We start from the raw sequence: 10,786 nt of genomic DNA on the forward strand, positions 1-10,786 counted from the left end.
ACTGTATATAAAATAAATGCCTCAATAGTGAAATACTACGTGCTTTGCTCCTATAGCCACAAATAACAATATATTTATTAATTGCCTAACTCTGTACAGTGCTGTATGTCAAATAAATTAGAACCTACGCCAACGTTGAGGCTTCCGAAACGAACAAAAAATACCCCGAAACGAAACACTCACACACACACAATCGTAATACGTCGTTGGTACGTCGGGTGCTTGGCTTTGTGATTGAAAGATTGCTAACTCCCTGTCTCCGCTATCATAGTTTCACCTAAGGTGCACAGAAAATGCTTTGTGTAGTGTATTTGCTCCTGCTGAACAAGCGCCTCTCCAAGGGCAGGTTGCGAGCTCACAGTCCAACGTACGAGCAGAAGCAGAATGTTAAAAACAATATACAGATGATCGCTATGATGGCCACCCATGCTGGTAGTGAATCTAAAAAACAAAAAGGATTTCAGGATAACCGCACGATGAACATTAACTTACGAGTGTACGAAATGCCCAAATGGGTTTTCTTACTTACGTCGATAGGGTAGGCTGTGAACGCAGATGCGATTGTCGACAGAGATGGAAAGCACAGCCGCCTCCGTGTCGCCCGTGATGGCGGGACCATCGAAGTTGGTGACGGGCAGAAACTCCAGCCCGGTGACAAACATCGCGTGTGCATTGGGCACGTGCAGCACGCGCTGCATGCTGAACGCGATGTAGATCGACACCGAGCCGCTGAACATTGTGCCGATCGCCACGAACCGCCCGTCGTCCCGTACCGCCAGCGCGGCCAACGATTCGTCGATCTCGACCACCCCCGTCAGGCGGCCCGCGTCCGGGTCCCACTGCTGCAGCAGACCCTTCGCCTTGCCCGCCTTCGCGAACGGGTTGGCCAGCGTGAACAGTCGAAACTTGTCCTTCTGGCCCTCGACCAGCCCGTACCGGCAGCGCTTCATCAGATAGCGACAGTTGGCTGGCGGACTCCAGACCAGCTTCCTCGACTCTTTGTCCGGGTTGATGGACCAGATGACGCCGAGCCCGTCCTTCGCGATCGACACCACGTGCTTGCTGTCCGGGCTAAAGTCCAGATCGTCGATCTCCTTCGTGTGCGCCGCAATGTCGGACGCGATCGTCATCTTCGGGAAGTTCCACACCCGCAGATGGCCATCCATGCCGCCCGTCGCCATTAACCGCCCGTTCGGGCTGATGCGCACCACTCGCTGCAGCGGTTCCGCCTCGGTAAAGTCGGTCTGCACCGAGTCGGCCGTCTTGATTTCGAACCGTATCTGCTTCCGGTTGCCCGTTGGCTGCTTTCCATCGTCCGATTTCTTCGCATCGCCAGCAGCCGCCGGTGGTGATGGCGTCGTCGCCGTCGCACCCGCTGCATTCAACGGGACGGAGCGTTGTTGTGAGATGCTTCTTCGCTTGCGCAGCCCCTCGGAGTCGGGCTTGCTGCCGGTCGTGGAGGCGGACGGGCTGTACTCGCCAGAATCAATAATCGTATTTACGAGGTACATCTGGCAGTGGCTCTCCTGGCCAGCCATCAGCAGCGTTCGCTTTTCGTCGTTCTTCACCGCACAGTTCATCACAACGGTCGGGCCCGTTTCGTGCCGTATCACCTCGTCCGCCACGTACTTTTCGCCGTCGTGGTAAATTTCATAAATTTCCTAAAACGAACCCCAACCCGTGTTAGCTCCTATGGTAAAATAAAGTCTGCCCGCTCACTTACAAATCCATTTGCAACACCCGTTTTCGAGGCACCACCGCCACCAGCGACCAGAACGTGTCGGCTGGTGAGCATTTCGATCGCGTACAGTGGGAAGTTGACGCGCGCCAGCAGGCCGTCCGTGGGTTTTCGGGCCGCGGACATGGTTGCACTTTGCGCTGCGCTGCTACTTGCCAGCCGATGGGAATGTTTTCATGGAATAGAGAGCGCTACAATTAAACAAAACACAAAATGCGAGCTGCACCGATCTATTTTCACTTCCACGTATTATTGGTTGCTGTCATACGCTTTGCTGTCAGCCGTTCGCTGACAGCTGTTCCGCCGCTGTCAGTTGCATACAGATCAGCTGGCGGTCAATGGTGACGGTGCGCACCGCGAGCATTAAAATATTTTACTTTCGCTTTCATTTGCATTATTAGCTCGGGGAGCAATATATACTAGACACAGTGTCAGAGCAGATTCAGCGAAGTGATGGACTGAGTCATTTTTATAGAGCATGAACGTAAAAATTGCGTTCAATGGTTTGTGTCAACGTATTTTTCAAAACGCTCCCTGTTCACGAACCATCTAAAAAGGCTTTTCGAAATTGTCCTTAGCGCCATTCTGCATACAATCGGTATATTTTGCAAACCACCCAGCCAGCGAGCCATAATTGTACATTTCGGACAGCTTTCCATAATATTCAAGCAAGCCATAATTTTCTGGCATGCAGTCAAAACTGAGGACGCAGCCATTGTTAAGTTTATGGAAAACTAAATTAGTTGCACTATTCAGCGCTTCTATGCAACTTGGCGCTAGTATAAATCGTTTTTAGAACACATTTTAAATCGACCAGTGTGCTGCATTGGCAGTTATTGCTGGTTAAAATATAAATAATTTGCTAATATTGATACACTCAGTACTTTATTTAAGAGCATTAATAAGGTTGAGGTGAAATGATTGCTTATGATATTAGCAAGTTAAGAAAAAAACAATCAATTTTCAAAGGTTATTTCAATTAAAATTTACATCGAGTTTTATTGAAAAAAAAACAAATGCTTCGTTGCACAACGGGATGCGCAACTTGCACGCGCTTGCACTTGACAGCTGCTGCATTCATCTGTTTTGCCGACACAAACAACACAATTTCAGTTTCTGCTGCACCACACAGAAGCGCACACACATATTTTCCTCTTGGTGGCTTTGCAAAGCTGGTCTGGTTTTATCTTGCAAATCCCGAGCGATGTGTACCGGCGGATTACTCATCACGAGCCGGAGCCTTCTCTGGTTCCTGGTTACACTGATCGCGTGTATGACCCTGTTCGGCGCCATCGTACTACCGAAATGGCTGATCGGACCGGAAGTGATACAGATCCGCAACGAGGAAGGCAACTTTACCGTTCTGCGCCATCCCTCGGTGGGCATCTACAACAGGTAAGGGTGCGATGGCGGCTATTGGCCGACTATTCGGTTCGGTTCGCTCATTGCCTGTGCCTGTTTTGTGTGCCACTGTACAGATGCAAACGCATGGGACGGATAGAGTACAACTGTGGCAACTTCGATCTTAACGGGCTGCTGACGGACTCGACTGTCTTTCCGGTGCCGTGGAAGTTCACCATGACCCTGATGTGTGTCGGGACGATGCTGTTGGGCCTAACGCTGGTCAGCACGCTCGTTACCTGCTGCCGGCTGCACTCCGTGTACGGTTTCAGCATGCACAAGCTGCTGTGCATCTTCCAGGGCGTCTCGGCCATGCTGGTGCTGTGCGGCTATCTCGTCTATCCGCTCGCCTGGGACGCACCGCGCGTGAGGACGCTCTGCGGACCGGACTCGGAAGCGTACTCGCCGGCCGATTGTACGCTGGGCGTTTCGATCTATCTCGGGGCGGCGGGTGTGCTGCTCACCTTTCTCTCAACCGTTCTCAGCCGGAAGGCCGAGGCGGCGTACTACAGCTCGAAGGCACAGCGCCGCGTCATCGACGGGCAGGTGCTGGTGTGCGTCATGTGAATCGTGGCCTGCTTTCTGCCCAACCACTTACGAATCTCTTCAAACCTGTAACGAGGCAGCTCTGCACGTGCGTCATCACCAAGGCAACTAACTGCCCGGTGCGCGGAGCAACCGGTACCAAGAAAGGCAGTCCGGCCAGTCAATCTTCTTAGCGCTCGGTGCAAGGACATCGAGTGACGTCGTTCGTCCAGACGAATACGTTCATCCTATAAGTAGGTCGGGAGTCAAAATTAAACCAAAGTCCGCACACAATGCTCCAGTGAACGAAACCCGAAACGAAGGAAAGCGCACACAAAAGAAGACTTTTAGCAACAACGTGCCTCTCTAGCGAGATTATTACACTCTACATGCTCTCTCTATCGTACGAACCTCCAGTGCCTTGCAATGCATAGGGCACGCAGCTTTTATACACCTATTGTTAAGCCGTCAGAACATTCTTATCTCACAAACATCCCTCAAGTGCCAAGTATTGTTTTGTAAGCCATATTTTCTTTCTCGAAATAAATATACAACTTCACTTTTGTAGCTCTCTCTCGCTCTATCTCACTTTACTTAAGAAAGTCGGTTCGGTGTGAGTCTGTTTTGTTGTATCATTTCCATTTCTCAAAAGCGAGATCAGATCCGGCCGGCGGGTGGCACGTTTTCACTTCACTTTCCTTTTCGCTTACCACCACTCTTCACGCCATCAGCCCCCTTCGCAACCGCTTTCGCTGCCTTCAGCTTGTCGATGTACACACTGTGGCCAGTTTTCTTCAGATGCTCAAACAGCTTATTCTTGGAGGTAAACTTCTCCTTGCACGTCACACATGCGTTCTCCGTGCTCGACTGGCTAGTGCTCTCGTCGTCCGAGACGGGGCCCGACTCTTTGCTCGATCCAGTAGCAGCAGGCACGGAGGAGGGCTCCGCCTCACCTTTGGCTTGTGCTTTGGCCGCTTTGCCCTTTGGGCCCGAGTCAGCAGCTTTTCCCTTGGTTTTTGCTTTTCGGTTCGATTTCTTGCTGCCACCGGTCCAATCGTCATCATCGTCACTCGGTGCGGCAGTTGTCGCGCGTCCCAGCCGTAAACCGATCATATCACCCGCCTCGGTTGCAGAATCGTGTTCCTCATCGTCGGACGACTTTATCACAGGTATGGTAGTGCTGCTAAGTGCCTTCTTTTTGCCCTTGTTTTTCTTTTGCTTGCTTTTTGTCGGCTTCGCCTCTTGCTGCACTTCCGATTCGGGCTGCTCATCGCAATCAGTTCCGTTGGCAATTTCCAGCTCATCGTCGTTCGATAAGCTGCCCCCTTCCGGGTCCAGCGTGTGTTCTTTACACTCATTTTCCTCCATCTCCTTGCGCATTTCCTTGCGCAGCAGCTCAACGTTTTGCTTGTGTTTTTTCGATGCTTCGTGGTTTTCGTACGAACTACGGTTGGTGAACATCTTGTCGCAGGCGACACAGTACAGATCGTCCACGTAGAAGCTTTCCTCCCCATTTTCGTTCTGGCTAACGTTTAGGCCGGCCATTGCGTCTTCCAGCCCGTTCACCTGCCCGTCCTCGTCGTCTGACTCTTCTTCCGATGCTTCAGCATAGGTTGCTTCCAGTTTCCTGCAATAAGGACAGTTTAAAACGCTTGCAACCAATTTCAACACACCCGTTACTCGAAGCTTATCCTCTTCACCTTAACTGTTCTTCGTACGCGTCGTTGAAAAAGCTCGACGAGTTGCGCTGTTGCTCCTCGATCTCCTGCTGATTGCGGCGTATCTGCTCCAACCGCTTCTGTTCCGACTTCAGCCGGTTCTGGGTTGCGCGCTCCTCTAGCAGCTTCTTGTACGCCTGCACCCGTTTGTCGCGCTTCTTCACAAACATTACCAAGCTGCGAATCTCGTCGTTTCGTTCCTTGCGCGCCTTTTGCTGCACCTTCTTGTTATCCTTCTCGATAGCCTTCAATATCCGACGGTCGCGAATCTCGGCCACATTGTGCGGATTGAGCCAGGCGTAGCTTTTCTTGGTACAGAACCCTTCCCAGTAGCCGTAAAACTGGCGCACGATCGTTTCGTAATCGGATTGCGAGTTACCGAACTTGGGTATCTCGTCGAACTCTTCCTCGGTGTCGAGGAATTCCACCTCCTCCGTGGCCAGCTTATTGAACACTTCTGCATACACGGCGTAGAACCCTCCCGGATCGTCCCCGAAGCCCTTGTAGCAGGAGGCGGTAAAGTAAGGGAACACATCCAAAGAACTATCTTCATAGTCGGTATGTCCGCCTCGCAGTATCTGTTCGCGATGGTTGTCGTACCTAGGAGAAGAGGGGAGCGATGGTGTCATTTATTTTTGTGATGTTTTTTTTCCAGCCTACACAATTCTTGCCGTACCATGCTCTTTCCTGCGGATCAGAAAGCACATCATACGCCGCCTGTACGAGAAGAAACTGTTGGTTTGCCTCCTCTGCGTTGTCGAGGTTTTTGTCCGGATGCCAGCGGAGAGCAAGCTTGCGGTACGATTTCTTGATTTCGTCAGAGTCGGCCGTGCGCGTAACTCCGAGCACCTCGTAGTGGCACTTCATTTTGCACCGTACGATACAAGTTTCTGTTATTATTTCCACCGAATAACTACCGAAACGGAACGGAGGAGAAATTTGCCAACGGAACGAAAAAAAGGACTCCGTGTGACAGCCGTGCCAGGCGCGTGCAGTGAAAATAACAACAAACGTTGCAATGTGGCAGCTTCGCCGGTCATCGGTTTGACATTTGATAGATGAGCAAAAAATGTGTAGCCATATGTACTGTGGTGTTTGTGGCTAGGAAATAATTCAAAACATACGTTGATGGTTCGTATTTCCTCACGCTTGGATCAGACGAGCGCTCATAGACAACTGCAATTCCTAGTAAAAAAGCTTTCTTGCATCGCTGGTAGGTTTTTTTTTGTCCCGAAACGATCGTCGCATATATTGTCAGCCAGTTGATATCTCTGCGGAATGTATTGGTCATGTGATGTTCTCTCTGGTGCGCACTGCTTCGATGTGACTCGATTCCGATTAGATTCCGATTCCGGGCGACTCTGGCCGATTTCAACCGACGACTCCCGACGATTCCGGAAGGTTCCGAAATTTTCGGAGTCGAATGGGAGTCGAATCCAAACTTCTGCCAACTTTACTCATCGCTCCACATTATAGCGCCGCAAAAGAAAACGCAACAAAATGTAAAGAAACATTCTACTGGGAAGGAAAAATGGCGATTTGCAAGGATCCAGATCTATTGTACAAAGTTAAGATGCATTGTTGTTTTAAAAGGGTGATTTAGATTGCTCTCTTCTAATCCCCAGTCTCGTCGAGGGTCAACTTTCTTGGTCATTTTAGAGTGCATCTGAGCTCACTGATCCTACACAGAAAACTTCTTTTACTTACCTTTAGTAAAATTTTACTGATTTTTTTTAACTGAAGTTTCAGTAATCCTTTCAGTAAAAAGAATGTTTACTGAATCATTCAGTACTGTCCGGTGCTCACCAAAATGACAGCTCGTTTACTGAAATCCCAGTAAAGCCATTCTCATATTACTGATTTTTCAGTAGTTGGTAGCGATTAAAAAATGACGAAATATTTATTTTAAATTGAGATTTTATTGATGCGCAGATATTGCCAGTCCCTCAGTTCATATTCATACATGTTTTGTATTGTTTTATACAGTTTTTATACTGTATTTTGCCGCCGCAAGTGTAGATGGTACAGTAAGCGCTCACAGACACCACGCAATTTCAGCAAGCACAGTGGATTGTAGCAAGCATTTCACACACCAACATGGCTGCCAATTGTTTTAAATTAATCCCGTAAGCCGAAATCTCACCTGAAATTTCACCAGGGTGCCTGTAAGCGCCTACAAAATCAACTTTTTGCACATCACGAGCAAGTGGCTACCGCATTGTTTTGTTTTGATGATCTGACTGACAGGTCGATTTGACAGAATGAATTGCTGCATTTTCAGTAATTTGTTTTACTGATATCCAGTGAAACGACCAATTTGACACTTATTTTACTGATTTTCAGTAAAATGCGTATTACTGAAATGAATTCAGTAAATTACTTTGCTGAAAGTCAGTAAAAACATGACATTCATGCTGAAAATCAGTAAAATATTCTATTACTGAACCGTTTCAGTAAAAAACTTTACTGAAGCAGGATGAGAAAATTTGCTGTGTAGTGTGACGTTGTATTATCCCATTGAAATGTTGTTTTAAAGATTTGCAGCTAGAAGGTTGTGGTATTCAATTTTGTCAGTTGTTGGTTATAAAAATGGATAGAATAGAATGGAAATCACAGCAATTCGGTTAAGGAGAAGTCAGCGCATCTATTATAAAGTCCATAAGATAATGTCAAACTTTTAATAAAACTAATGTTTTTACACAGTTTGTAATTAATATTTAAAACGATTGTAAAGCACTAATGGGACCATACAGGACCAAATCCATACAATAAAAGATTATGCTTATGTAAAAAAACGAACATCAATGTCAGCTTCTTTTTCAAACTATTACGAAAAAGGAAATATTTAGAAAAAATAAACTAAAGTACTCAATATTGAAATAAGGTTGGTTTATTCAGCTTTACAAAACTGAAGGGTATCCAAGTATTTAGTAACAATAAAGGAAAAATCAATAATATACAATAAGCGATAAAAGTACAACGTTCAGGAAAGGGTTTTTTCAGCTGTCGAATTGGACAAACCGCTTCATGCACGAAAGTCTACAAAGTTTTCTGGAGTATAAGCCTGCAATGATAAGCAATGTAACAACTAAATCCTGCATCCACAGGCATAAGGTTTTTGGTCGCAAGTTTTGGATTCAACATATTTGAAACCTGCAATGGTAACCAAAAAAAAACTTTATACGGCTTAATACTTTTGAAACACCAAGTATAGGATCGATCGGTAAAGCTTGATTTGATTTTAGCTTGATTCACTGAATACACTATTTTATTATTATTATTATTATTATTATTATTATTAATATTATTATTAATATTATAATTATTATTATTGTTATTGTTATTATTATTTTTATTATTTTTATTAATATTAATAATAATAATAATAATAATAATAATAATAATAATAATATTTATTATTATTATTATTTTTATTTTTGTTATTTTTATTATTATTGCTGATCGCAAAACTTTACAATTAATTAAATAAATAAGAGTTTCACACGTAAGCTGCGTAACGTTTGCTTTACAACAGGGGTCTACAAACTTTTCAGTTCGCGGGCCGCATTGCTTCACAATCAACCTTGTTCAGGGCCATTTTGACACTACCTTTACAATGAGTGGAAGTTCAAATCTCGTTTTAATAAGAAAATACTATCGAAATATATCAAATTTCTGCAGCTTTATTAAATTGAATCTTGATTTTCATCTTTCAGGAGTAAAAAAAATCAGTTAGAAAAGAAAGCTATTTAATTTAACCTTAACCCAGTCCTCGCGGGGCGGATTAAAGGCGCTGAGGGACGCATGCGGCCCGCTGGCCGTAGTTTGAAGACCCCTGGTTTAGAACATTAACTGTACTACGAATCGACCATTCTTAGAAGTGGATCATGAAAACGAAAGACAAATTAGCCAAAACTTATGTTTGTGTGTGCTAAACTGTGGTTTGGAGTTACACGTTTCGGATCACCCTAAATAACAAGTTAAAAAACATAAAAATCTAGAAATCATATACAGGTTATAATCGACAGCAAAGCTTACACCAAAGAAGAAGCTATTTCAAACAGTATTCAAACGTAACTTATAAGATCTCTCCAGCTTTTGATTAAAAAAAAAACAAAACATCAACCAACCAAGAACCGGTTGTGAACTCTTCATCTTCGTCATTCAACCTACTTGTAGTTGCAAAATTATTGTAGAAGCTTCTAAAACCCATACTGTGTTTTTTATTTTATTTTTCTACTTCCCGACCTAGTGTTTTGAGTTACCTTTTCACTCATACCGGTCATCGAGTGCCGTCTGCCTGTGGATCAAATCGGCTTTCACTTCAAGCGCTCGCATAAACCCTCAAAAAGCCCTTTGACGCTGATTCCGTCGCTGCACTTTGATCCGTTAGTAGTTGTTGTGGTCTTTGTCCTACACGCTACACTGCACCATTTTTGTGCCATTTTGTACGACTCGTTAGGTTGAAGGTTTTTCGTCATGCTGTGTCATTCCCTCCCACAAAAGAAATGAAATGTTTCTCGGTCGGCTTTTTTTATTTTTGATGGTCGTACTGCGACATTTCGTGACACTTTGTAGAGAACATCTATCGAGTAGTGTCTACTTTAGAAGACGGTTCAGTTCGGTGTATAATAAAAGAAAAATAACTAAAAAATGATACAAATATGAGGATGGCCTTTTCTCCTCCACCCTTTCGCTTCACATGCTATGCAGCAAATGAGATTCATTAGTTGATCTATGTTGCTTTGATGTAGAAAAATGAGATAGCAAAAGCAGGCTACGACAGCGCTGGCTCTACCTGTCTGCAAGAAGCTAGCAAACGAATTGGGAGTGGGCTTCTTTGGCTCCTTAGTTTTGGACATGTTCAATGCATCGGTTGCTTCCGCTCACATGCACCTACATACACGATCAAAAAAGGCCACACAGGGTGCACTGAATCGTATGTGCACCGTACAGATCTAATAATGTATCAATTTTTGCAAGATGAGCAGATGCCTTCGGTATGGCTATTTTCCCACCAGCGTACAAAGCCAAGTAGCATAATGCGTGCCGAAAAATCTACCCCGTACCGCATGGCCAATGTCGATAGCACTGACAGTGAAGAAATAAAGTTTTTCCAGTGGCTTGTACAAACTGCTTGAGTGAGATGAAGCAGAGGGATGAGTGTACTGAGGAAAATATGAAAAGTGTCCGTTTCGATGATTTCGTTGCATTTGATGTGTAGTGAACGTGAGCGCAATATAATGATGCAAACAGGCTTCGATTTTTTTAAACATGTGCAGATGCCCGTCTCGAGAGCTTGCAATGCCGTGAATGCTGTTATATCTTGAATTTTCATTAGAAATTTCTCCTTCTCGACTATTTTTCTTTGATGGCCATCTATTCGCCTTTGCTCGCTATTTCA

The 10,786-nt window shown here is 45.3% G+C and overlaps 3 protein-coding genes across 3 annotated transcripts; 1 reads left to right on the forward strand and 2 right to left on the reverse strand.

The window, feature by feature from the left end:
- Nucleotides 1-43: 43 nt before the first annotated feature.
- LOC1279357 (prolactin regulatory element-binding protein) lies at nt 44-2,054 on the reverse strand. The gene is made up of 3 exons (XM_319071.4): nt 1,724-2,054; nt 530-1,661; nt 44-441 (listed from the first exon to the last, which is right to left on the reverse strand). The coding sequence occupies exons 1-3, from the start codon at nt 1,862-1,864 to the stop codon at nt 356-358; spliced, it is 1,359 nt and encodes a 452-aa protein (XP_319071.4). The 5' UTR covers nt 1,865-2,054; the 3' UTR covers nt 44-355.
- Nucleotides 2,055-2,763: 709 nt separating this feature from the next.
- LOC1279356 (LHFPL tetraspan subfamily member 2 protein) lies at nt 2,764-4,231 on the forward strand. Its single transcript, XM_319072.5, has 2 exons — nt 2,764-3,133; nt 3,217-4,231. The coding sequence occupies exons 1-2, from the start codon at nt 2,775-2,777 to the stop codon at nt 3,704-3,706; spliced, it is 849 nt and encodes a 282-aa protein (XP_319072.5). The 5' UTR covers nt 2,764-2,774; the 3' UTR covers nt 3,707-4,231.
- On the reverse strand, nt 4,225-6,388 carry LOC1279358 (dnaJ homolog subfamily C member 21). The gene is made up of 3 exons (XM_061656970.1): nt 6,059-6,388; nt 5,365-5,982; nt 4,225-5,291 (listed from the first exon to the last, which is right to left on the reverse strand). Exons 1-3 carry the CDS (start codon nt 6,247-6,249, stop codon nt 4,355-4,357), a joined length of 1,746 nt encoding a protein of 581 aa, XP_061512954.1. The 5' UTR covers nt 6,250-6,388; the 3' UTR covers nt 4,225-4,354.
- Nucleotides 6,389-10,786: the final 4,398 nt, after the last annotated feature.

This window comes from Anopheles gambiae, chromosome 3 (genome assembly GCF_943734735.2).
Source record: "Anopheles gambiae chromosome 3, idAnoGambNW_F1_1, whole genome shotgun sequence".
In the NCBI taxonomy this organism is placed as follows: domain Eukaryota; kingdom Metazoa; phylum Arthropoda; class Insecta; order Diptera; family Culicidae; genus Anopheles; species Anopheles gambiae.

Bases quoted from the DNA above. Each gene is read 5' to 3' on its own strand.
- LOC1279357 (XM_319071.4), bottom strand. From the start codon at position 1,864: ATGTCCGCGGCCCGAAAACCCACGGACGGCCTGCTGGCGCGCGTCAAC. The intron at 1,662-1,723 runs GTAAGTGAGCGG...GGTTCGTTTTAG, and splicing joins CGGGTGTTGCAAATGGATTT to GAAATTTATGAAATTTACCA. The intron at 442-529 runs GTAAGTAAGAAA...TTTGTTTTTTAG, and splicing joins TCACAGCCTACCCTATCGAC to ATTCACTACCAGCATGGGTG.
- LOC1279356 (XM_319072.5), top strand. From the start codon at position 2,775: ATGCGCAACTTGCACGCGCTTGCACTTGACAGCTGCTGCATTCATCTG. The intron at 3,134-3,216 runs GTAAGGGTGCGA...GCCACTGTACAG, and splicing joins TCGGTGGGCATCTACAACAG to ATGCAAACGCATGGGACGGA.
- LOC1279358 (XM_061656970.1), bottom strand. From the start codon at position 6,249: ATGAAGTGCCACTACGAGGTGCTCGGAGTTACGCGCACGGCCGACTCT. The intron at 5,983-6,058 runs GTACGGCAAGAA...CTCTTCTCCTAG, and splicing joins GATCCGCAGGAAAGAGCATG to GTACGACAACCATCGCGAAC. The intron at 5,292-5,364 runs GTGAAGAGGATA...TCCTTATTGCAG, and splicing joins GCGTACGAAGAACAGTTAAG to GAAACTGGAAGCAACCTATG.